This window comes from Mus caroli, unplaced genomic scaffold, assembly GCF_978045245.1.
Source record: "Mus caroli unplaced genomic scaffold, Mus_caroli_1 scaffold_6, whole genome shotgun sequence".
NCBI lineage: Eukaryota > Metazoa > Chordata > Mammalia > Rodentia > Muridae > Mus > Mus caroli.
In genome coordinates this window covers 29075778-29102701 of record NW_028227261.1, presented here as the reverse complement: position 1 = coordinate 29102701, position 26924 = coordinate 29075778, and the positions used below count along the sequence as shown (strand labels likewise).

At 48.1% G+C, this 26924-nt stretch overlaps 1 protein-coding gene across 4 annotated transcripts; it reads right to left on the bottom strand.

Annotated features, from left to right (window-relative positions):
- Positions 1 to 214: 214 nt before the first annotated feature.
- Zscan20 (zinc finger and SCAN domain containing 20) lies at positions 215 to 26924 on the bottom strand. Of its 4 annotated transcripts, XM_029476627.2 has the most exons (9): positions 26842 to 26924; positions 20803 to 21315; positions 9038 to 9209; positions 8512 to 8588; positions 8169 to 8253; positions 6845 to 6894; positions 6211 to 6619; positions 4755 to 5183; positions 215 to 3593 (listed from the first exon to the last, which is right to left on the bottom strand). In XM_029476627.2, exons 2-9 carry the CDS (start codon positions 21199 to 21201, stop codon positions 2365 to 2367), a joined length of 2850 nt encoding a protein of 949 aa, XP_029332487.1. In that variant the 5' UTR covers positions 21202 to 21315; positions 26842 to 26924; the 3' UTR covers positions 215 to 2364. The 4 variants fall into 4 exon arrangements, with proteins under 4 accessions (XP_029332487.1, XP_029332486.1, XP_021016578.1 ...); XM_029476626.2 differs by having other exon boundaries at positions 4755 to 5180; positions 6211 to 6894; XM_021160919.2 differs by having other exon boundaries at positions 6211 to 6894; positions 26858 to 26915.

Sequence of the window (26924 nt, the reverse complement as noted above, 5' to 3'; positions counted from 1 at the left end):
GACAATAGTAGTGCTGAGGGAAATGCAGACTGTGAGGGCCCAGCTCCTGAGGATTCGGAAGGAAACAAAGTATCAGGGACTGGGATATGAGACCATTTGTGTGATAGTCTGGCAAATAACCTGGCTGCCTTCTGCCTGTGCTCTAAGAACTTGCCCAAAGCTAAATTTAAAAGTAATGAACTTTTTTTTTTTTTAGGAGTATTTCAAAACAGTGTAGCATTGTGCCTGTGGCATAGTTTAGTACCAATAACTCTTATGTGGGTCTGCAATCAAAAACTGCAAGTGAGACAGAAAGAAATACAAAATATCCCAGTTTGGAGAGAAAAAAAGCACTAGGCAATTTAATTACAACTAAGGCATGTGCTGAATGTGAGGCTGGAATCGATAGAGATTAGCACCATTAAGGGCCCACCCAGCTGAGCTTCCAACTTCTGAAAGATAAGCGCTGAAGGAGTTGCTGCACCCAGAATGACCTGGTCCCAGCACCTGTGCAATCCTGATGCCACCCTCCCACCATCCCAGTCCCTTACCCCAGGATACAAACCTGGGCCTCTACCTTCACCTAGAACCCAGGTCTTTCATACCTTGGTAACTTTCTCTAGAATGTTCTTCTCTCCCTCGGGACCCTTCCTTTCAGACCCAGGGTATTCTACATATCTTCTTATTGCAGTAACTGACATTTGCTGATCTTTAACCAGGGCTCACCCCATGACTCCTGATCCTCAGAGATAAGATGAGGCAGGAAAGGTAAGCTGAAGAGAGGTGACAGAATGTAGCCTCCAGTGGACTCGTTCCTGGGAAGGGGGTTCTGGTTCCTAGAAGAAGGCTAGGGAGTGACGTCCTTTAGAGGGTACAGCAATCAAAAGTTTCCACCTACTTTCTCACATACAAATAGACCGTTCCAGTCTTCAAAGTTCTTCACAGCTATTCTCTGATCAATACTTCCAGAGCCCTGAAGTAACTGGGATACAAGTGGCACTCTAAGGTCACACATAGACATAAGAAAGTCACCTTCCTTTAAAAATCTATGAAAGCCAAAGGCCTTATTCAATGTTTTTAAACCCTAAGAAAAACTATAGAGGCCAAAGTGCTACAAACAAGAAAAGCATTGTGTATGGGCCTCCCTGCCATAGCCTGTCGTGGGAGTGGCTGGTCTAAGAGACCACATGGGGCAGCTTAGGACAAGAGGGCTCAAGCTAAAATGGTGTCATGAACCTAGAACATGGAACCCTTTTCAAGCCCTCTCAGTAGAGAACAATGTGTCAGCTCCTTCCATCTCAGGCATCGGGATTGGAAATGAAGAAACTGAGCCAGAGAGACCAAAAGGCAGGTGAGGCTGAGCACAGGGAAGTCCAGTTTGGGAAGACGTGGTCACCTGTGCCCAGCCACAGGTACAGAGAAGCAGGACTGACCTGAGAAAGGACTCTTCAACCCACTTCTTAGCCAAAGACAGAGACAGTAGCACTGTCTCCGTCTACCTACCTCTCTCACCCGTATGACTCTATAAAGATGGCGACTCCCACCCATCGCTCTGGTAACAAGTCAGCCTCACACAGAGAGCCTCACCACTTCTGAACGTCCCAAATCCTCTCATCTGCAGGAACTCTCAACTTCTGTACTTGTAAAAGGCGGAGAGTTCATTAATGCCCTCATGTAAGAGGACTCGGGAGAGCACACAGCCCCTCAAGCTCTGGGGACACACAAGTCTTAATGAATTGTGCCTCCTCCATTTTCTACGCTGGGACTACTTTGAGGATTAAATGAGATGTTACATAAGGCGCCGTGGCACACGGGCTGCCAAAGAGCAAATGGTCAATGAGCAGCTATTTCTATTGGTAATGATCCTGCAATGATCTCGCTGTGGCCCCACTTGCTGCTGACCTCAAGGTGGGGTACCCCAGGCACTAGTTCCCAGTCTACACCTCCTCTCACTGTGAGGTTTCAAGGCTCCCCTGTGAGGATTTGCTCCAACTGCAAATCACCAAGAACATGAACTGGTTTCCGTGGGAAGGGTAGCGAAGGCACAGAAAGAAGCAGGAATCAGTATGCTGGGCCACGGACTCAACTCTAACCCCAATATCACCCATCTGCCTCAGACTAGGCTCTCAAGTGACAGCATTTGTAGGACAGCCTAAGGATTCTATGTGTGTATTGGGCGTGTGCAAACCAAATTACACTTGGAAATACCTTCCAATCTTAGTCACTGAAATTCACTTCCAAATTACCTGGATTTTACAAAGATGGCACCTCTAGATTTACACCAAGCTTAAACATCGGAAGGTTTCTTTCTAGAGTGTTTTAGGAACTTGGGAGGTATAGATACACATTATTGCTTCTGTCAGGAGGAGGAGCAGGAGGTGTTGCCTACAACGCTTTCCCTCCCGCGTGGGTTCTGCGGTGGGCGCTGAAGTGGGAGCTGTTGTTGAAGTCTTTGCCGCATTCCGTGCACTTGTAGGGTTTCTCGCCGGTGTGAATCCGCTGGTGAATGATGAGGCTGGAGCTCTGGTTGAAGCACTTCCCGCACTCTCTGCACTCGTACGGCTTCTCTCCCGTGTGAATCCTCTGATGGGTGATGAGGTTGGAGCGGTCTCGGAAGAACTTGCCACACTCGGGGCATTCGTAGGGCTTCTCTCCCGTGTGGACCCTCTGGTGGGTGATGAGCTTGGACCGCTCGCTGAAGCACTTCCCGCAGTCCGCACACTTGTGCGGCTTCTCGCCGCTGTGAGTCCGTCGGTGGTTAGCCAGGCTGGAGCTTTTACTGAAACTCTTCCCGCACACGGCGCACTCGTACGGCTTCTCGCCGCTGTGGATCCTTTGGTGACTCGTGAGGGCAGAGCTCTTAGAGAAGCACCTTCCACACTCGGGGCACGAGTACAGCTTCTCCCCGGAGGTGGGGTGACAGGCTCCAGGAGAGTCGGCACCCATGCTGATATTCTGAGGTTCTTTAGGTCTCTCCTGTGTAGAATTTCTCCAGGAAGCACTGTATGATAGACTTTGGCCAAAGTTCTCCCCGGGCTCATCCCGCTGGTCGGGAGGTCCTCCCAAGTGGACCCGCTGATGTTTCAGCAGGTTTGAGCTCTGGTTAAAGCTTTTCCAACACAGCCCACATTTATAGGGCTTTTCCCCTGTATGGGTTCTCTGGTGGGTGATGAGGTTAGAGGGGTCATTGAAGCTCTTCCCACACTCCAGGCATCTGTACGGCTTCTCTCCAATATGGATTCTCTGGTGGGTACTGAGGTTGCCACGGTCACTAGAACTCTTCCCAGAGCCAAGACATTTGTAGGGTTTCTCACTTGAATGGGTCCGCTGCGGGGCAAAGAAATGCACTTTCTGACTGAAGCTTTTCGCACGTGTGTCACATCCGTAGGGTTTCTCTGTGAGGTACAGGCCTTGGTGGTCAATGAGTTTTTCGAAGTCCTCCTCAGAGGAGCACTCTTCCCACTCCCCTTCATTTCCGTTCACATGGTCCTCCCCCCAGTCACAAGGCTGGCAAACGGCTTTGGTGGTGGTATATCTTGATAAGGCGCCAGGCAAATCCCCTAACACATCCTGCTCTGAAATCTGGTCTTCATCCTCACTCTTCAACTCAAATCCTGAAAGGACAGACAAACGGAAGGTCTCAGTTCATTCACTGGTTACTGTTATCACACCTATATCATGTATTCTCTCGATTTGGCTAACAGATTTATATATGATAGCCCACAGCTTACAAATGTGACTAGCACAAAAGCTGTCAAGTTTTTGGGTAAGCATGTGCTTCTAACTCTGAAACGCTGATGAACAGTCTGGATATAGTAACCCCACCCACCACCTTAGCCACCATGAAGCCTGGCTCTCCTCCCCACCCATCAGTCTAGAATGCAGTAACCCCACCCTAGTGACCATGCAGCCTGGCTTTCCTCCCCAGCCATTCCTCTGAAGTCTGTATTCAATAATAAACAGCTCTTCTCGTCATCCAGCACATGAAGCAGACCCCGTGTCAACACTCAGTTCCATAGTTACCCAGGTGTGTCCCAGTAAAAGCTAGACCAGCCACCCAGAATGCAGGCTGACACTTAAACAGATGACAGCGGCTACGCAGTGCATAGGCTTTTCCCGTTGGATTGCATCCATTCTTTGGCTCAGAGACAAAGATGATATGCCTGGTTCTAGTAGACTCGAGCCTGGCAAACCTGGCTTGGAGACTGTGACCCTCTCTCACTCCCCCTGCCTTGCTAAACTGTTCCATGACATTCCTAAAGCTGGCTTCCAAGGTCTAGTCTGTTATTTGGCCACTTCCTCCTCCTGAGGCTGACCACTAAGGTCCAGTATTGGTTCAAAGGTTCACAGTATTGAAGTCCAGCAATCAAAAGCTCCCTTTGGCTCATCTAATTAACATGTCCAATTAAAATTATATGCCTTATCCTGACATGGGGTTTCCCCTTGTACTTTATAAGCCATTTGCCTGTGGGCCGCATCTGTCTCCTCTCTATCCAGAGGCAGTCCTTTGTTCCTCCTGGGAAAATACCACTTGTCCCCCCTAGCCCGCCCCACCCTGCCCTGCCCCTACCCCACCTTGTTTCTTTACCCTCTCCTTCATCCTCTCTCTTCTGTCTTTGTTTCTTACTCCCTGCCCTCTGTCCCTCTGGGGCAAATAGATCTCCTCTGTGCTGAGAACTTGGTCTTGGTGTGGCCTGTGCCCATCCTGGTCCTTTCAGCTCCCATCTTTGTACAGGGCTGCAGATTCTGCCAACACCCAATGGCTCCAGCCTCACCTGCATCTGGAGGCTGGGGGTCTGGAGTCAGAAGTCTAATGGCATCCTCATCTTCCATCTCACCCCAGGCCTCTTGGTCATCAGCCTCGGTACTGCTCCACCCAGATCCAGGAAGACCTGTGGCTTCTCCTACCATCTCCACGGCTCTGATCACAGTGCGAGCCCTCATCAGTGAGTCCATCTCCTCATAGAACGGGCAGGTTCCTGGTGGACGGCTGCTCTTGGCTTTCCTGTAGCTTCGAAGAAGGTTCTTGAATCGGTAGCGGCACTGCTCCAGCGTCCGCAGGAAACCCAGTGCACGCAGCCGTTCAGCGATGGCCCGGTATATCTGGCTGTTTTGGTGACAGGTGCGAAGCTTTTCGGCGAAGGGGGACTCGCTGAGAATTGCCAGAAAGACCTTGGTCTCTTCGAAGCCCCAGTGCACGCCTGCTGTCAGAAGTGAAGAGTTCAGACATGTGAGGCTTAGGAGCTTTTTACCTAGGTCATTAGGACTGGGGTCACCTGTACGTCTACAGATCCAGAACACAGATCTCAGACTGTCCAAGCAATGGCAACACAAACTCGATTCTCAGACATGATAGGGAAGCCGGCCAACGCATCCTCTCTCACCATTTCAAGAGACAGTCTTGCTGAAGGAGAGGCTGAGTGGCCATGCTTTAGCAACTGCATCAAGTGACCCACCCAGTGGCTTCAGCTGACAAATGGTATCATCCATGACATTCTCCCTGCATTCTCTCTAAACGCATCCCCTGTCTCCTTTGTGGATCCTCCTTTCAACAATATTTGGAACCTGAGAATCCACAAGGATCAGAGACATCAATGGACCTCGGTAACCAGGGCGCAGACTATGGCTAAGGACAAGCTTTCCTCACTGGTCCACAGGCAGGGAGGGCCACAGTTTAGTCTCCATTCGGGTAAGTGACATAACCGGAGGAGGCAGTGTGGGGGAGGGGCTGCATGAACTCCAGGCAGGAGACCAGGCTCTGTTCCTGCCGATGTGGCTTCCAAAGCCTCAGATGGCTGTCACAGACTCTCCCTTTGCAGTATCAGGTGCTTGCCACATAGTGACTCTCAAGGCTACACTGTCAGTTTCTTCTCTACACGCCAGTATTTCACGCACTTTCTTACCCAAGACTTGCTATCTGTGAATTAACTGGCCATTCTCACACGCATTACGAGAAACACGCCTAAGGAAATGACAAGATCACTCGGGTACCACCTCGGAGTGTCCTCAGCGACACCTTTTGGAAGCAACTGGAATCTCTCCGGTCTAGCAAGGCTGCAGAGTTATTTGCCCCTATAACTAAGAGAGGTGGTGCAGAGGAGAGTGAGTCTGAGGAGGCCCAGGTACTTGGTGTCTTACTCTAGGGTCAGTGATCTGACTCACAGGCTGAGCTCTAACCTCACGAGGCAGCAGCCTGGCTGATATTCATCTAGTTAAATGCCATGTTCTTACCAATACGGCTCTGGAGCAGAGTTGGGCCCCCTGCAATCCTGGGCCCCTGAAGAGACTCCTCAGCGGCCAGGCCAGAACCACTGCAGTCTTCCATGGTCTCCTCGGGCTCCCAGCTCCCTTCATCTTGGTCATCCATCTCAGTGTCGCTGTCACCCAGCCTGGGGAGTGCCACTGCCTCTCCTGGCCCACCTGTGGTTCTTCTAATGGCTGTCCGAGCCCTCACAAGGGCCTCCAGCTCCTCATAGAAGGGGCAGGTCCCTGGCGGATGGCTGTTCTTGGCTTTCCGGTAGTTCCGGAGAAGGTTTTTGACCCTGTAGCGACACTGCTCCAGAGTCCGCAAGAAGCCCCGTGCTCTCAGCCGCTCTGCGATAGCCCGGTATACCTGGCGGTTCTGGTGACAGGTCCGGAGCTTTTCAGAGAAAGGAGACTCGCTTAAGATGGCCAGGAAAGTCTTGGTTTCCTCATAGCCCCAGTGAACACCTGACACCTTCATGTCCTCCGCACCCCATTGGCATGGCTCTCCCCAGGCCCTTGAGTCTGCCTGGGCCGCTGCCTGCACTGGCTTGTCTTGCTCACTGTCCAGGCTATCGTCTGCAGCACTCCCATTCCCAGAATTTATAAGACCCCAAATCACCGGTCCTTGCTCTTGCTGGGAGGTAACACTTGGCTTTGAAGCTGGAACTCCTGCACAAAAGGAAGGACAGAAACAACTGAGCAGAAACAACCCTGTCAGACTGTGTTTATCTAAACTGTTCCCGAAACTCACATCCTTCTCCTCCAAGAGGCCGATTAGAAACTCCCATGATGATCTCCCTAGAGAGGGGTGCTTAGAAGACACAGGACCATCACCCAAAATGAAAGGGACCTGCCGGCTCTTCATCTGCCATGCTGTTGTTACGAAATACATCACGGAACAGGGTGGCTAGGAAAACACACAGGACCTCAAAAATCCCCATCAGACTCAACTCACTGTTGGAGGGAAGGAGAGAGAAGGCAAGTGAGGGAGAGAGGGAGGGAGGGAGACAGAGAGACAGAGACATAGAGACAGAAGGAAACAAACACAGAGACGGACAGAGACAGAGAGAGACAGAGAGAGACAGAGACACAGAGACAGACAGACAAAAAGACAGAGAGAGAGAGAGAGAGAGAGAGAGAGAATGAATGAATGAAGAGCCCTAGAGCATTGCTGAGCTAACAGGTAGTATGCATGGAACATCGCGTTTTCTGGGATGTCTTCGTCCTAAAAATGTAGCAGGTCTACAGGAAGACCTTCCCAGCAGCACCTGGTCCTAACAAAGCAGAAAGCCTTTCATTATAGTATATGTTTGAGGTGCTCTAGATAACGAGTTTTGATGTAAAGCCTTTTCGGGGTACTCTAATCCTGCATTTCTTGATCAGTTCAATCAGCAAGCACTATTGGGGTCCCACTATCCAGTAGGCAGCCCTCAGCCATCTATCTTAACTTTTCACAAGTTACCCTGTTGAAACCTTTCTATTCTACCCCATTTGTGTGTCACCCTCCCTCCCTCCCTCCGGGGACAGACCCTTTAGCGTTGGCCTTCAGAGAAGGTGTGCTGGTCACATGAGCTTTGAGCATTTAGAAGCCCTTGCTACTCGATTTTCTCGTGACCTTGGTTTGCAGGAGTCTGCCCACAAGGGGAGTTCTCAGTGGGTGCTGAACTTTCGAGACAGAGAGCCTGGGCCAGTTCTGGACTAAGGTGACTGACTGAGGTGATAAGCCCAACAGGGCTGGCTCCAGGTAACAGCATGCAGCCCCCATCCCAACCTGCAGACTCTCTACATGGGTGGCTACAAGGAGCCAGTCTTCTTCCTCCCCTGAAAGTACAGAGAGGACAGAGCTCTGGTTCTGAGGGCGTGGCAACCCCTTTCTTGGAACTGAGTGTACCAGAAACAGGCCAGCTGGACCCCAGGACAGAGTTACCGAGAGCTTTCCTTACCCAGGCACGCACTGTCCCCACGATCACCTCCTGCAGGGTCCTGGCAGGGCTCCTTCTTGGCTTGTCTACTGGGGCTCGGGGTTTCCTATGACACACACACAGAGGACCTTAAATATCAATGACACTTTAAAAACCCCCTGGGAACCTGAGCAGGCCTAAGAGAGCTCACTACAGCTTCTAACACCACAGACTGTGATGTGGGGCCAGCACCCCTGTCAATGAATTAGCACCAGGCCCAGGGGCCAAGGGCTAATAGCCTATGCTCTCTCCCTTTCCTAGGGAGGTCATGAGTTAGGGGTAGGGCACAGGCAGAGGATGACATGAAAAGAAAACAGTAGTTTACCTGGGACTTGCCTGCCACCTCCCAATCTCCAATGCTCGCCATCTTTGGAACAGTTGAGGCTTGGGGTGTGAGGAGAGCTGAAGAAGAGAGCAATCCGTGAGATAAAAGCTTTGGTTCTCTAAAACCACTTCTTCTGAGACACAGCTTCCCAAAGGTCATACTGGGAATCACACCAAGGGTGCCCCAAGCCCGGCACGCACTTGCCATTTCACTTCCTTTAGAGGCTGGGACTCCTAAGCTGTTTGCAGTGATGTACCAGGTGTGAGGTACCCTTCCCCATCCTGTGAGCAGCACCCAGCCCACTGACATACCAGCACCTTCTGTATGACTCTAGCCAGCGGGTCTTGCTACAAGCATCCCGTTTCACAGAGCTTCTCAACCTTTGGCTCAATGACAACATCCATCCGACATTTATCCCACTGTGTACCTTGAATTCTGTATGTCCTTTCTCCCCACCCCACCCCCAAGCCCATCCTTTGGGAGAAAAAGCCTCACTCTCTTCTATCCCCATATCCTTGGTACTTACCACTCTCTTTCAAGGACTCAGGTGGCATCTTGGAAAGGTCTGGACGTCTATTCTCCACCCACTGTTTTCGGGGCTGGCCCTCAGAGCCATGAGTCACTGGCTGCAGCTGGAACCTCTGGAACTCCTGAACTGCTTCGAAGGACCTGGAGTCTTCAGAGCATAGCTCCAGTCCCTACACAAAGTCAAAGCTTCCAACCATCAGATCAGTGTGGTCCCCTCAATGGGACAGGACTGTTTTATCTTGAGTATGAACGTGTTCCGTGGGATTAACAGATTCTTAGGATCCAAAGAGGGTTTTAACACAGTAAGAAAGCTATCAGACTGACTTCAGGAAACAAATCAGCATTTATACTATCATATGAGTTCTGTCTATGCTACCAAATGAGGTCTATCTCCACTACGAAATGAGTTCTGTCTTGTGGAATTCTGGGAGGCTACACAAGTATTTAAAGCAGGTGAACACTATTCAAAATGTTCTTGCTTCATAAATTACATAAAATGTTGTGACATTAAAAATAATTGATAAGCATATTTATAAGCCTGCTTGCCTCTTAAGTAGTTACAATCAACAAAGAAGCTGCATGGATAGACGCAAGAAAATCCTCACTCTACCCAGCTCCTCCAGCTGATACCACACTACAGCGAAGCCTTCAACCCCTTGGGCCAGAACTGCCAACATGGAAGAAAGGCAGATTCAACTGACAATGACGATGAAGGAGACAACCATGAGGATTGTCTCAAGTTTCTAATCCAGGAAGGAGCTTAGACATCATCGCTCCACCTCAGCAAGAAGTGAGCTAGACAAACCCAAGCCGAACAACACTCAAAGCTCTTAGATCCATCAGAGAAGCGAGGCCACACCACTTAGGCCTGCCCTCGAAGCTGGAGAAGTAAGAGAGGTGACTTCACTGGAGCGGAGACCTCTGAAGGGACCAGTGCTGGCAGGAAAGCCCTACAGCTAGAGGCACAGGGCAGGCCATCTGAGAGTCAGGCTCCAGGAAACCCAGTCACCAAGACAAGGGCAGGTGAGCTTTACCGAGTGTCACTTCCAAGAGCTCTATCCGTCCTCGAAATGAGGGGAATGCACAGGAAAGTCCCCTCATGATTCTGCAGGGTGGGGTGGAGCAGGGACAGGAACCACTGTGAAACACACCAGTGTACTCTGCGAACAGTGCGGGCCAGAGCATAGCCTACTTTACATAAAGGAGCTGCCCCTTCTGTTTCCCTACTGTTCTGCACAGGTGACAGGAGTGCCTGCCTGAAGCCCTTTCTAGCAGCCTGCCCCACCCACAAAGGGAAGCCTGAGAAATACTGATGAATTTCAGAGCCCAGAGCACAGAGCTGTAGACTGCCCACTAGACATGCTCTGCCACTAAAAGACTTACTTACATAGCTCCTTCCACCCAAGACATCATATGCCACCTTTTAACCAAAACTTTCAAGGCCTACTGGAAGGCCAGCAACATTCTGAAGAGCAATCAGCATGAACCAGTGTCAGATGGCAGAGCTGGGATTATCAAACCACAAAACTTAAAAATAATAACCCAGGTGCCAATGGTCTGAACACACTACCTAGCTGGCATGGTGAGTCTCGTCTGCAATCCCAGCAGTTGGGAAGCTAAGGCAGGAAGATTGCAAGTTTGGGAGCAGGCTGGATTATACTATAAGACCCTATCTCAAAGATAAATAAACAAACCAAGTAAAAGGCCAAGGCTGTATAAAATATGACCCAAATATATGCTGTAACTAAGAAATCCACTTTAAATACAGAGACACCTTATAGATAAAAGGCAAAGGAGGAAGTAAGAGATACCAACTTAGCCCTAACCAAAAGGAAGTGGGCCGAAAGATGCCTCAGTGGTTAAAGTTCTTGACACACAAGCAGTTCAGGTCAAACTTCAGACCCCAGAGCCCATGTAAATACAGGGTAATTGTGGAGGCCTGTCTGTAGTGCCAGCTTTAGAAGGCAGAGACTGGGGATTCTAAGAGCAAGCTGGCTAGTAAGAATATCTGTGATCTCTGGGTCTGACTGAGACTCCGCCTCAATGAGTTAAGGTAGAAGAGTGATTAAAGATGAATCCTGGCATCAACCTCAAACCTCCAAACACACACACACACATGCACACACACATGCACACACACACACATGCACACACATATAAGCTCACACACATACACACGCGCACACACACATGCACACACACTCACATGCACACACACATATAAGCACACCCTAACATACATGCAAACATGCATGCACACCACACACATGCACATGAAGGGGGGTGGAGTGAGAGAAGCTGTATTAATTTCAGAACAGGAGACTTCAGAGCAAGAGAAGTTCCCAGGGCTGGGAGAGTGGCTTTATGATATGATACAGAGGTTTGATACTCCACAAAGGCATGATAATTCTCATCCAGGTAAGGACTGCACACACCTTGATCCTCCATACTTCTAATAACACGGTCCAAAACTGACAGAAGCAGAAGAGGGTGAGTACAGTCAGTGACGTCAGGAGCACTGCTCTTGGAACAGACAAAACCAAAGTCAGTTGAAGGGAAGAGAGCAATGAGTGGTGTAGACTCATTAGTGGGACAGAACAGCAGAGGGATGGCTGAATCCTGCAAGGTAGAACTTCGAACGAAGGAGTACAAGATCTGCCCTCATGGACCATTCATTGGCACGGCAACCACATGCCAGGCCACAAAACACACTAAGCGAATGTCAAAGGGCAGGATCGTGACAAGTGGGCTCCTCGGATCACATGGAAGTGACTCAGAAACTGAAAGGTAGCTGGAAAATCCCATGATACTCGGAGCTCAAACAATATGCAAGTAAATATTTGAGTCAAGGAAGACATTTCAAGAGAAATTACTTTAAATTACACGAAAATACAACTTAAAATAAATAGACAGACAGACAGATAGATAGATAGATAGATAGATAGATAGATAGATAGATAGATAGATAGATAGATAGATAGATAAAAGCCCTTGGGATGCAGGGAGAGTTGCAGAGCTTGGAAGTGAGTTACCAGTGCTGTATCCAGAAGAACACAGGACTGGAGAGACGGCTCGGCAGTTGCGAGTACCAGAAGACCAGGTTCAGCTCCTACCACCGAGTTCATGAGTGGAGCAGCCTTGTCATGCCCACCAAAGAATCTTTCACTGCAGGCATCTACTCCCTGTATCTCTTATACATTTTCTGTCTCTGTTTTATGATGCTCCCTGACCCTCAAGGGAGGGTGTATGGGAGAGATGGCCCAGTCAGAGCTGACTACTCCAGTCTCTTACTCTGCATGATAACCAGCTGTGAATCTCTGTTTTAATCCATGTCTACTGCAAGGGTAGTTTCTCTCATGACAGAAGATGCAGCAATCCATGGGAATAAGGTAAGAATTTAGGGGGCAGTTTAATACTATGTCCATTTAGCAGAATAATAGTATTTGGCTCTCCGCTAAGGCCTGCAACCTCGTCAGTGGGGTTTTAGCCTAGTTAACAGCGCAAACATGAGTACCATCTTATGGAACAGGCCTCAAATCCAACCAGGCTATCTCATCCGCATAACATTCCCACCAACATCATACCAGCCGAGAGATCTGGCCAGGCCACTTGTCAAACTTCATGCCACCAGGAAAGCTAGCCAGTGGGGATGAAGATCCCAGGTTGGTGCCAGCTTGATTTCTCTCTGTGCTACAATTCAAGTATGTGGTGTCTTCAGCAACAGGGCCTTCCCATTAAGTTCTGGAGAGGCCACCAGGGGCAATGGCTGTAGCCATTGTTTGTCCTCTAATGTTTGTGGAGTCCCACTGACCAGCTCAAGAGGTAACCCATATCTAGAACAAGGCTCTTTATTTGATAACCTGGGACCTGGGAAAAGCATTGCTTCTTTTGTAGAGTCAGTCCATTGTGTGTGTGTGTGTGTGTGTGTGTGTGTGTGTGTGTGTGTGTGTGTGTGTGTGTGTTAGAAAGCATGTACAGTGTTACTTTTCCATATGGCATATTCAAAGGTCCTGTTATTATCCTCCCTATAGTTCCTGCTCCACCTTGCCCACCCTCATCCCTTTAACCCCTTTTTCTTTCCCTCTTCATGACACCTGTATTCTACCCTTCCCTATGAGATTCTCCCTTCTCCTAGTCACTTTCACCTGTCAACTTGACATATCCCAGATCTATCTGAGGGAGTCTCAACTGGGGGAGGGCATTTCCCTAGGCTAATCGATGTGGAAGGGTCTAGGCCACTCTAGGCAGTGCCATTACTAGGTAGGTTGGCCTGGGTTGTATAAGAAAGCTAGCTGAGCAAGCCAGAGAGGGCGAGCAGGGAAGCAGCGTTCTTCCATGGTTTTGGCTTCAGCTTGACTTCCTGCCCTGACTTCCCTTGATGATGGATTATGGGCTGAACTACAAACTTGAACCTCCCCAAGTTGCTTTTGGCCATGGTATTCTCTCATAATACCAGAGAGTAACTAATACCCCAGGGTCCCTTACTACTCCCCTGATTTCTGTGGGCACTCTAATTTAAATATGCATCTAAGCCAGACAATGGTAGTACAGACCTCCCAGCACTTGGGAGGCACAGGCAGGTGGATTTCTGAGTTTCAGGCCTGTGCAGTCTACAAAGTGAGTTCCAGGACACAGCCAGGGCTACACAGAGAAACCCTGTCTCAGACACTGTCAGCCCACAAAAATAAAATAAAATAAAATGAACACACATCTAAATTGTCAAAGCTAACATCCACACATAAGAGGGAATATGCAGCATTTGTCTTTCTGGGTCTGGGTTATGTCACCCAGAGTCATTAATTACAGCCCCAACCATTATCTGTGAGTTCCATAATTCATTTTTCTATCAGTTAAATAACATTCCACTCTATCTATGCACAGTTTCATTCTCCATTATCGTCAGCAGAAGGGCGTCCAGGCTGTTTCCATTTATCTGTATTGTGCATAAAGCAGAATGAATGTGGGTGAGAAAGCAGCTCTGCAGCAGGGTATGCTGAGGAGTGACACCGCTGGGTCACATGACAGATATGTTGCTAGCTTCGTGGCATCCCTCTGTAGTGATTCCCACAGGGGCTGGACCAGTTACACTTCTGCTAAGAGTCAGTAGTGCTCCCCTGCCCCCATGTCCACATCACTACAGGTTGTCAGCTGTTGCTACTGCTGTTGTTGACTTTGCCGTTGTTGTTGTTGTTGTTGTTGTTGTTGTTGTTGTTGTTGTTTTATTCTTAACTCTCCTGACTGGGGTAAGGTAAAATCTCAAACCCGTTCTAATTCGCACTTTGCCCGGAGCCATCAAGGAGAAGCTAACAACGAGCAGGTCATCTTGCTGAGATGGTTCTGTGAAAGTTAATAATGGAAATGCTTCTCTAGGCAAGGCGGAGAAGAATTTCATTTTAGGAAAGATTCCTGCTATTCATATGCTTTTCCTGTTATTATTAAATATATATAACAATCACTAAGTCTTAGCTCACCCTTTTGAACAGATCTCTGCAGAACAACAAAGATGTACTGTCTTGTAGGGATGCTATATAGATGCTGTATAGACAAATTCTTAATGATGACCCTCTAAGAATTCCTAAAATTACATTAGTAATCATCAAGCTCTTTTATACTAGGACTGCTATTAAGTCCTTCCTGATGTCAAAGCTGCAATGAGAACTCTGCTAGCCTTCACGTGTCATGAGTCAATTGCTTCTGAGATAGCAAGCAGGCGTCTACACCTTAGAGCACATTCCAATAGGTTGTAAAACAATTAAATGAAGGTCATAAAAAGGGAACTAAGGTGCAAGGACAGAAGATAAAATACTGACTGGGTTTATCTATACTGACTGGGGTTATCTTCACTAACACCTCAGTCACAAAAATTGTGGTTAGCTCTCCACGAACCTGTAGAGCTGGTGACAGATGATGGGTGTTTAGCCAGATATGCATGTAAACATTCTGTGTTGTAAACGTCTTCTCCAATTTATGACTTGAATTTATGTGTAAGCTTGTGAACTTTTTACCATGTGATCATGTATTCTGAAAGAAGTTTAAGTGCTGAGGACAAAGAGAAGAGTCAGAACTGAACTCAAGAAGAACTTAGAAGTGAGGGCATAGCACTGGGAGTCACGGCACTATGATCATCACATCAGAGCAGGGGGAAAGAGCAAGAGCAGGAGAGAACAGAGAGAACTTTTCAGATGAGCACTTGTGTAGAAACCTTTGAGAATTCTTTGTATAGTTCCATGTTCTGAATTTTAATTGGGTTTTGTCTATTTGATGTCTAGGGTTTTGTGGGGTTGTTTTGTTTTGTTTCGTTTGCTGTCAATTCTAGATACTAACTCTCTATCAGATGTATAACCTTACAGTTTTGTCCCCATCCTATAGGCTGTTTCTTCACTCAGATGATGATGTCCTTGGCTGTACAGAAGCTCTTTAGTTTCATGAGGTCCCGTCTGTCAAATGTTAATCGTGATGCCTGTAATGCAGCCAGCATACCCCCACCCACCCACCCCCCACTTTCCCCTCTGACAGACTCAAGTTATCAGGTCTTATGCTGAGGTCCTTGATCCATGTCGACTTGAGTTTTGCGTAGAGTGAGAGATCTAGCTCTTCTACGTGCAAGCTATCCGGTTCGACCATCACCATATGCTGCTGATGCTATTGTGGTGTTTCAAATGAGAACAGCCCCATAGGCTCATATATTTGCATGTCTGGTTCCCAGTTGGTGGACTGTTCAAGAAGCAGTAGGAGGTATGGCCTTGTTGGACAAGATATACCATGGGGAGATGAGCTTTAAGGTTTTAAAAGCCCACAGTGGGCCCAGTCTTGTTTTTAATACAAAAATCCCAGCCATTCGGTTTTGCCAAATGAAGCCTTGGGAGCCAGATACCGTGGTGAACGCAGGCTAGCTCAGAGAGGCGGAGAAAGCACCCAGCCAACCTTCCTACCCCACTGACCTCCCAGAAGGAAAAAGCTCTCCTTCTCCACACTGTTTTAAATGCCCTTCAATTCAAAAGACTCTTCCTTCAGTTTGCTTATGTTCATTCCCCATGGGCTGGTTACTAGCTCCGCCCCTTGACCTAGGGTTGATTTTATGTAGCTCTTGGCTTAAAGGTGTGTGCTAGGGCTGAGCCGCACCACAAGCACCTGTCTACAGTAAGCAGAAAGCTCTAGGATCAAAGGCTGAGCTATACGACACCACAATTAGAAACAGGGTTTTTACAGGTCACAGTCTTGGGGTTCACAATGTGATCAAATATCCTTTGCCACAGCTTTATTCTCCCTCTGCCTCCATCCTGCAGCTCAGGATGTAAGCTCTTAGCTGCTGCTCCAGCACCATGCCTACACACCACATTGCTTCCTCCCCATGATGGTCATGGACGAGCCCTCTGACACTGTAGCTTCCCTTTACAGGTTGCCTTGGTCATGGTATCTTTGCACAGCAACAGAGCAGTGACTGAGACAGCTGTCTTTTCCCCAGTGTGTTTTTTGTTTTTTTGTTTTTTTGTTTTTTGTTTTTGTTTTTTTTTTGCTTCTCTGTCAAAATCAAGTGGCTGTAGAAGTGTGGGCTTTTTATCCAGGTCCTCATTTCTGTCCCACTTATCAAATGCGTGGGCTTGAATGCCGGAACCATGCTGGTTTTATGACTACATCTCTGTAGTATAACCTGAAAGTGGAAGTGATAATCTCCAGTGTTTTATTAGTCAGCATGGTTTTAGCTATCCTGGGTCTTTTGTGTTTCCATATAAATTTAAGATTTTTTTTCCTATTTCTATGAAGAACTGTTGGACTTTTGATGGGGACTTTATTGAATCTGTAGATTGCTTTCAGTATAATGACCATTTTCACAATATTAACCCTACCAAGCAATGAGCATGGACAGTCTTTCCATCTTCTGGTATGTTCTTCAATTTCTTCAGTGTCTTAAAGTTTTCATTGTACAAGTTTTTCAGTTTCTTGATTAAATTTATTCCAAGGTTGTTGGTTTTTTTGGGGGGTGGTAATTGTGAATAATGATTCCCTGATTTCTTTCTAGTGTTTGCTGTTTGCATATAGGAAGCTGGGTTTTGTCTGTTTTATATCCTAATAGTTTTTTTAATGTATTTACCAGCTATGAATTAGATATTTTGACCTTTTCCTTTCCTATTTGCTTCTCTTATCTCTCTCCTGTCTTACTGCTCTAGCTAAGAATACAACCACTATATTGACCAGGAAAGGAGAGAGGAGATATGCTTGTCTTGTCTTATTCCTGATTTCAGTGAAAATATTCCATTTAGTTTGATGTTGGCTGTGGGCTTGTAGCATACCCATTATTATGTTGAGATATGTCCCCTGTCCCATTCTCTAGAACTCTTATTATGAAGGGATGTTGGAGTTCCACAAAGGCCTCTTCTGCATATGAGATAGATGATCCTGTGTTTTCTGCTCTTAAATCAATTTATGTGCAAGACTACATTTATTTACTGTTGAGCCATCCCTCTATCTCTGGGATGAAGCTGGTCTGACTGTGGTAGATGGTATTTTTGATGTGTTCTTGAATTTGTTTTGTAAGTATTTTATTGGGAATTTTTGTTAGATCTTTGTTTAACATCGATTCTAAGCTTATAAGGAGAGGCAAAAGGACCAAAATAACCCAGACTCCTCACCAAAGACATAGATGTCAACCAAGCATACGAAAAGGTGTTTATAATCATTAACAAACTGCAAATTGGGTAGGAGGAAAAAGGCTCAGTCAGTAAAGTGCTTGCCACAGCAGGATAAGGACCTAAGTTCAGATTCCCAGCACCCAGGTAAAAACAGTGTGCACCTGTCATCCTAGCCCAAGGGAGGAGGGTGCAGGAGGATCCCTGAAGCTCACTGTCCAGCAACTCTAGCCAATCAGTAAACAACAGGTTCAGTAAGTAACCACTCAGAAATAACATGGAGAAACTATTGAGGTAGACCCCTGACATCAACCTGTGGCCTCTACCATGTGCATACAAACTCGCCCACATGTGTACCCATCAACACATATAAGAAATGACAAATTAAAATGTGAGACCACTTCACAACTACCAGAATGCCTGGCATCCAAACACAAAACCACAGAAACCCATGCTCGCTGCCAGCGAAAGAGGGAGAATAGTAGGGCCATGCTCCAAAACAGGCCAACAGTTTCTTTTTCTTTCTCTTTTTTTTTCTTTTTTCTTTCTTTTTTTGGTTTTATCAAGACAGGGTTTCTCTGTGTAGCCCTGGCTGTCCTGGAACTCACTTTGTAGACCAGGTTGGCCTCGAACTCAGAAATCCGCCTGCCTCTGCCTCCCGAGTGCTGGGATTAAAAGGCGTGCGCCACCACCACCCGGCTCCAACAGTTTCTTATAAGACAAAAACATCCCTTTGCCATGTGATCCAACAACACAATTCTTCAGTTTTACCCAAATGGCCTAAAAACTTATGTGTACATAAAAACATACATGTGACACTTATAGTGCTGTCAATCATATCTTCCAAATAGAGACACAACCAAGACATCCTTCTGTCTGGACTGGAGGAACTGGTACATCCCAGACAACAGAACAGAATTCAGTGCTATAAAGAAAAACAATTCTCAAGCCATGGGAGAACACGAAGCATGCATCACTTAGTAAAAGAAGAAAAAAAGGCTGTGCACAAAGATCACAGACTGTGTGACTCCACCTCTGTGGCATTCAGGGAAGGGCCACTCTACATGACAGGAGAAAGATGAATGGTTACTAGACATTAGGAAGGGAAGCAATCGGTACACAGAACACACAGGACTGCTGAGGGAGTGAGGCAACTATGTGAGACACCCTAATAGCAGACACATGTCTTCATGTGCCTGCCAAAATCTATACGACGCATACCTCCAGCAGTGAGGCTCAATTTTGAACATAAAAACTCGGTTCAAATAATGAACGCTTCATCAGAATACCTGATGAAGAGTGGCGTTCCAGACGAAATAAGCTAAAGATTGTAAGACAGTGGTACTCAAAGATCCCTTTTAGGGTTTTAGCCCTGAATGAAGGCACTGACCACAGGGTGAGGCTCATGAATTTCATCCTCTTATGAAGAATTGGGTTTTGCCTCCAGAGAGGAGGACGACGACTTAGAGAGCATTGAAGCACAAAGCTACAAAGTGTGGCGCATGCACTGAAGAAGGGAGGTGCTCCCCTGTGTCCCACTACTGTGAGGACCCAGGAGCAGGCAGAGAAGCTGGAGAGTAAAAGTGGAGGTCATGGACAAGGGGACCATAGAAAACACCATTGTTTTATGTCTTCTCTCTATTTTAGAGGGGTTCAACCTTTGGCTACCTCACAGGGGTATCACTTGAAAAACTAGCCTCGTCTGCCTTCTCATTTCACAGATGGTGCATTGAAAACACCTTAAGTCAATCCTCATCTCAGGAGTCTCACGTCCCCCATCCTCCAGCTCAAGTCCCAAGGCTTCCATTGTCTCTTAAGGCTTCTTGAAAGACAGAAGATGGGTGTGGGAAGGTGGTGGAGGGAGTGGGGATGTCTACTAAGAGGCATATGCTCTGATGGGAAATGACAGCTTCCTGTCAGTCTGTAAAGGAGCCCATGAGCAGAGCCACCAACCTTGGCCCTCCCTCACCTGACTCTCTCATCTGTACAGTGCTTTACAGTTTAAATGGACAGAGAACCCTGTCATTCACAGCATACATATTCCCAAACACAGAATCCTCACAACCAAGTGTGGTCGAGTATGAGACCTTGGGAATTCCTGACTATAACAAATGCAGAGCCGCAAGGGTTTGAGGTGCGAGTTCCGAAAGGGCCCCTTAGCCTGAAGCCGGCTACCGGGGCTGACTCTACAAGGCAGCGGCAAGCAGGATCCTAATTCTGGGCCATAGGAAAATGACACATGACACCATAGGCTCTGAGAGCTGCTTGGAAACTGCCGAAGCTCCGGAGGTGGGATCCATAAGCCCCCCCCCCCCCCCCCCCCCCCGGCTCTACCACTCACAAATTCAGAGAAGTTACTTACCTTGCTGTTAGCTCACTTGAAAGACAGCACCCAGTGGCTGACTGAATGAGGTGCACATGTGAGAGGCTCAGAACAGGGCCTGAAGCACAGTGGGTGCTCACCTGAGCCTCACCCTTGGGGGCATTTGAACGGCACATTTGCAGATGAGGTGCTAGTTCTGTAGTAGAAAAGGCATGCATGACCTTGAAACCCAGAGGCTCTGGTTCCATTTAGGCTCTGGTTCCATTTAGGCTCTGGTTCCATTTCCGAGTGACCTCCATGAACCCTCTGATTCTTAGAACCTTACTCTGCAAAATGGAGAAGGTAAAACTCTCTCTGTCTATGGGCTGCTGTAAGCATCCAAAGAGATCCTGGTACAGGTGATGACTGGGTATAATCCAGTATAATACAGAGGAGGCACACTGAATGGTACAGGGAGGCAGTCTCAATGGTGGCTAGGCACACACCATTGTCAGGCCTTGCCAAGTACAAATCTTGCCTCTACAATCCAGTAGCTGGTGATTTTGAACAAATTATCTAAGTGGAGTTCTTTGCCTCCACTTCCTCACTAGTAAAATTAGGCTAATAGTACCGACCCACCTTATTAATCTGTGGCAGAATTAAATGAATTAAGCAAGTCAAACAGTTGGAATACTACCTGCTACACAGCAGGGCTCAGGAAACGGTAGGTGCTCAATGATCGCTATTATGGCAATTTGAGGGCAATTATTAACTCAACCTCAGGCCCGCTATCTTGCCTAACCAGCTTCTTAGAGATCAGACTATTAGCCTCACCTGCTGTCCGGCAGCCCAGGCCTCTCGGTGCCAATCCTCCACCAGGGCCACCGCCTCCTCTCCACTCTCAGGGTGTCGTGCCTGCACCCAGGTCTGCACCTCCCTGGGTAAGATGGACAGGAACTGCTCCAGCACCAACAGTTCCAGGATCTGTTCTTTGAGGCGAAGCTCAGGTCTCAGCCAACGACAGCAGAGCGCCCAGAGCTGGCTGAAGGCCTCGTGGGGTCCAGCTGCATCCCGGTACCGGAACTGCCTGAAACACCGGCGGGAAACCTCGGGGCCAGGGACGGGGCTGTGGCTCTCCTTCTCGGGTCTGGAGTCTGATCCCCACGAGTCCTCCTCCAGCTTCACAATCAGGAGGTCTTCCGGATCTGGCGGAGGTGAGGCCACAGCCATCATCTGGCCTGGGTGCTTCACTTCAGCGGAGCTGTCTCATCTGGCTGCTTCCTGCATTGACAATGTGTCTTTCAAGGGACTCCTGGGGGATGAAGGGGTTGGGACAGCTCCCCAAGACTGTGAAGGCAGAAAGACAAAGGGCACGGTGAGGGAGAGGACCCAGGAACACCGCTTCCTTCGCCTCTCTCATACCTTCCACGACTTCTGTGAAGCCTCAGAGATACTGCTTTGCAAAGGGCAGGAAGTGAGACCGGGATCAGGCACCAATGTCAGCACCCAGTTCCCTTTACAAGAAGACAGCACTATGCTACATCTTTTGGGACATGCCTAAATGTTTAATCCAAAAACCCTGGACCTCTGGGCTTTGACCCTAGTGTGGCCTTCCTCCCTTCTACACCAGGTTCCAAAGCCAACCTTCCCCAAAGCCAGACCCCAAGAGGGTCACCTTTTCCATGAGACCTGCCTTCTGAAACTTGAGCCTTGGTCCTCGTCTAGGGATGGTCATCTGGCAAAATCCCCCTCACTCTCCAGTCACCCCACACACCAGATGTTATTCACCATCTCTAAATTGAAGTTTCTCGAAACTCCAGCCAAAGCTGTCTGTGTAGCTCATAGCTCCAACATTTCCACTTGACTATCCTCTAGATACCTCATAGTCACTGGGTCAAAACCAAATGTACCTTCCCCAGCAATCAGGGGGCCGAGGCAGGAAGATTCTAAGTTTAAGGCCAGCTTGAGCTACAATAGCAAAAAAAAAAAAAAAAAAAAAAAAAAAAAAAACCCTGTCTCAAAAAACAAAAATTAATAAATACATACACAAATAAAGCAAATAAATAATAAAATCCTGAGTTGCCATCTTTTGTGGCAAGTGCCACAAAAACTGCATGCTCCCTGATACAAGACTTGTCAGTCAAGGTCACCAGCTTTCATGGCATCTCATGCTCTCCTTTGCAACCGTGATCACCCTATTGTAATAACCACAGTGCCCAGACCACAGCTTCCGAAGGCTCTAGCACAGTGCTCAGCGCATGGAGAAAACAAAACAGACAGTGATGTTGTGAGCTCATGAGGACCGGAGCACACTAGCCAAAGGACAACTGGTGGCCTGCCCACATCAAAAGGATGCCTCTCTCCCCGACTCCCACCTTCCCGGGGCACTATCTTTTATTACACTCTGTGGAGACACGTGCATGTTGGCACCTATGGAGGTACAGCCTCCCTGATGACACCCACACTGGGTTCTCTTAAAAAACAAGCTAGTTGTCAAAAGTCTAATGGCATAAGACACACCCAACAGAAGGAGGCCACTGGCTGCATACAAGTAGGAATGGTACAGCAGGACCAGAGGCAAAGGATGGCGGCATCTGGTATTCTGGGCCATCTGACTAGGATGGGTAGGAGGCAAGGGTAACAAAAGATAGAGACTGAAGCCAGGCGTGGTGGCGCACGCTTTAATCCCAGCACTTGGGAGGCAGAGGAAGGTGGATTTCTGAGTTCCAGGCCAGCCTGGTCTACAGAGTGAGTTCCAGAACAGCCAGGGCTACACAGAGAAACCCTGTCTCAAAATACCAAAAAAAAAAAAGATAGAGACTGGCCAAAAAGACTTCTCTGTACATAGGAAGATCCTTAGAGGACACAGGGCCACTGGGCTACTTCTGGCTATCCCTCTGCTACATGTGGTTACATGTCACTTCCTCCAGGTGTTCCTTGGTGTGCTCTATCACACCCGGCCACCATCCCTGCTCCTCCCAAAGCAGCTGATAGTTGGCTCTGGGATAAATGCTCACCCATGGTTTGCAGCCACCCACCCCTACAGTGGACAAAGCCACTACACTGTATTATACCAGGCCAGGATGGGACCCAGCCTCATAGGCAACAAACAGCAGGGCCATTAGAGAGTTTTGTTGCCTTGTATTAAATATGTAAATCTGTTACATCAAAAGTCTAGATGTCCATGATTTATATTGAAGAATTAATGTTTCATAACTTTTTTTTAAACACACATTTTTCCCAACACACTAATCCAAACACTCAATCTGTCACTGTCATACACAAGGAGTCAGGCGTTCACAGAGTACCCACCATGTGCCCTGCACTGTACCGGGAGCTACAGACCCAACAATGGCTGGGACAGAGAGTCCCTTCAGCCTTCACAAAGTTGCAGTCTAGGAACAGACAGGAAGTTGTCAAGCAACTACGCTCCTACGCTCCTGCATCAAGGAGACACCCGCCAGGCAATGAGCGGCCACAGGTCACCAAGCCAGAGCCGAGGACATCTTCCGGGGGAGAGAGATCCGAAAAACCTCAAAGGTTCATTCCAAACAAATAGAAAAAAAACCCTTGTCGGAGTCATATATCAATCTATCTATATGGCCTAGACGACGGTGGGGGAAGAGAGATCCACACTGTCAGTCAGGAGCGGGGCAAGGGCATTCTCCAGCCCTGAGGCCACCAGAGATACATTGAGGCCTCCAAGAGGTGCCTTTTATCCCCACTAAGTACAGTCCTAAACGTTCTCCATCTAGATTTGCACAGAATCCTCCAGACAAGGAAGTAGAGGGCTGTTAGTGCTAAGCTGACTGTCACTGACCTATAACACCCATGACCCAGGAAGACCAGTGAGAGGAGCACATTCTTTAGTCTTGGAGTCGATTCCACCTGTGTCTGTTCCATGGTAAACATGTGGTGCTGATCCCGGTGTCTCTGCTACTCCCCACCTGCCTTTAGTTTCGTGAGCCTTTCTTGTCACTGAATGGCAACGGGCTGTCTTTCCCACCGCATCATCAGACAGAAGTCAATTCTTCTGCCTCGTGGTCACACTAGAAAACCTGAGCTTATGCCAAGACTGAGTGCTCACTGAGTCCTTACCACAGGACTCCCAAGCTATGATGTATAGAGAGAAACAGAACTTCTCAAAGAGAGAAGGTAGGGAGAGGGAGGAGAACAAGTCCTAAACCCACCAAGTGTCTGAGCTAGGCCCTAGGCCCAGGTTAGTCTCCCACCATTTTCCGTAATCCCGTCACATCCTCCTACCTGCTAGAATCATGCTACAGGAGACAGAGAAGAACATCCATGGAAGAGTGAGACTCTACATCCACTTCTGCCTCTTAGCTGCTGTGTCACACCGTGCAGGTTAGACAGCCTCCTGTCCTACCCAGCTCTTAACACAGGCTAACTTGTGAAACAAGAATAGAATAAGCAGGCAGTGAGCCTGAAACGGAAAAAGTAAAAATGGGCAGCCATCGTGAAGCCCTGAGAGGACGGGGAGCCCAGGATGTCCCCGGTTCTTCAGCCTTTTCCAAGAGAAACCAGACCTCTAGAGTTCACATGCTGGCAACAGCCAGAATTGCTTCAGACATGTGAGGGTTAAATAAGGCTTCACGGCAGACTTCACCCCACGTGGGCTGCCACTATGTCTCCTCTGTGGTGCTACTCCCCATGTCTCCGCTACTCCCCGCCTGCTTTTCTTTTTGCGAGCCTTTCTTGGCACTGAATGGAAGCAGCGTGTCTTTCCTACAGCATTATTCTAGACAGAAGTCTGGGATAAATAAATCACAAAGGTTTCACTTCCAGTTCCCAGAAGGACTTAGGAGAGGTGCAGAGTCCCCAAATGATGAAAGAAAGGGTACTCAATCAAAATCAGGGTCACCAGAATTCATTGTATAAAATTCTCACATTTAATTAAAAAAAAAACAAAAACAAAAACAAAAAAACTTTTTTAAAAAATTGTTCCACTTTACCATGGGGAAGCTGAGTGGGGCCTTGGTAACTGGGTACTGGATGTGAATGCGGAGCTAAGTTCCCTCCTGCACCCACTTCTGTAACAACAGAGGAGGAGAGAAGATGCTCCCTCAGTCCAGAAAGAGGACCAGATTGGTTGGGAACCTCTAAGCAACTGGGAGCTCCCAATGGCTATCAGTCCTACTGGGCTAACTATGCAATCTATGGCTGTAAGAGGGGAGACTCGCATCTAAGGACTGGAACTGGGGGTGGCAGATAGGCCTCACTTAGCCGACCATCCTCCACCATGGGGGAAGCTACCTAGAGAAGTCTGCTGAGAAATGAGCTCCATATGGATATATGTTGTGATCAATTAGCAATGGCTGCCAGGCCTCAGGTAAAGGAAGCCACTGTATGCATCCCTATGTGTTGGCAATGGCTGCCAGGCCTCAGGTAAAGGAAGCTGCTATATGCAACCCTATGTGTTGGCCAACACTGTCCTTAAGCCCCCAACAACCTCAGCTCCCAGCAGAGATCGATGTCAGGAAGAAGACTGAAGCTCACAGCCCTGGAAGTCCATAGCCATTTTCAAACGTGGTCTAACAAAGCTCCCCCTGAGAGTCTTTAGCCCACATTCACCAAGTCTTTACTCATTTGCTGGATCTACATTAGGTGTTTGCTGTTCTGGGCTGGACCAACGAAAATGGAGATGATCCAGACACTGCCTGCCCTGATGAAGCTATCTAGTAGAAGAGACAAATAATCATCATCATCATAATAATAATAATAATTAATAAATTTAAAAAGTCACAGATAATTATATTAATCCAATGTCATAAAGAAAGTGTGATTTGGGAGCTGGGAAGTTGGAGGTGGCAATTTGCTTAAGGAACTGTTGAATTGGTTCTTGAGTACAACGCAGAGAGAATACAGCAGAGAGGCAGGCTATTAAATAGTGGAGAAGCAAACTGGCCCGCCTGGAGAATGGGGAACACCTTGGCAGCCCCGGAGCGTGCAGTATGGGAAAAGTGGGCTGCAAAGAGCATTATGAAGAATCTATTAGATCAGATTCCATTCAACACGTGTTGCATGCCAGGGATGGATTCCAAGCTGGAGAACAAACAGAAGGTATGGAGTTGAGGGTTTCAACAGACCACACTGGCTGCAGTGTTTCTCCGAGTTGGAGAAATGAAAATGTGGACACTTCTGCAGAGGCTCTCGGAAGACAGAGGTCATTTTAAGAGATACTAAAGAAATGGCAAGCCTCGAACAGTGTACAGCAAACGGCGTGAATGAAGAAGAATGCAGGCGCGGGTGGAATCAGCTGGTAAAACAAGTAGGTCAGTGGGCGGGTCAGTAGGGAGTGGGTGGGTCAGTAGGGGTGGGCGGGTCAGTAGATAAAGATGCCTTTCACTTCTATCAGTTATGAGGAAAGAAGTACAGGTTTGGGATTGAACACAATAGCCAGTCCCTTCACAGATAACATGAACGCGGGTGTCGAGAATGAAGCACTATGTTAAGGTCAGGCTTTCATCTCAGGGCCTCTTCACTTCTTTGCCAGGGCCCTTGAGTCCTCTCTTCCCTTGATTGTGCTTTTCTAGACCCTAAGGTAACTTCCCCTCACAGCCAAAACGCATCTCTACCACCTTACCCACAGACCTCGGTAAGACCAGTCTCACTGCCCGCTTCTCCAACTCACTCTTCATCCCGACCCCTCGGTGACCCTGCCCATCTCCACACGCTGCAGCCTCTGCCGGCCCGCACTCCCGCCCCGACACACACACATACACACACACACACGCCACGCTGCTTGCTTTCCCCTCTCACCTTCCCAGCTCCCCTCCCCCGCGGGTACCACCACCTCCAAAGCCTCCAGCCCAGCGCCTGATTCTCAACTGCACCCCATCCGCCACCCAGACTCACCCACAGAGACACCCACTTCTCAACAGGCCGGAAGTGCTCCCGGGCTCTTGCAGGGGATGCTGGGACGCATAGTCCCAGCGCCG

Coding starts and splice junctions, on each gene's coding strand:
- Zscan20 (XM_021160918.2), bottom strand. CDS start 21,201: ATGATGGCTGTGGCCTCACCTCCGCCAGATCCGGAAGACCTCCTGATT. Junction 6,895..8,168: donor TGGGGACAGTGCGTGCCTGG/GTAAGGAAAGCT, acceptor CCTTTTGTGCAG/GAGTTCCAGCTTCAAAGCCA. Junction 5,184..6,210: donor TCTGCTCCAGAGCCGTATTG/GTAAGAACATGG, acceptor CACTTCTGACAG/CAGGCGTGCACTGGGGCTTC.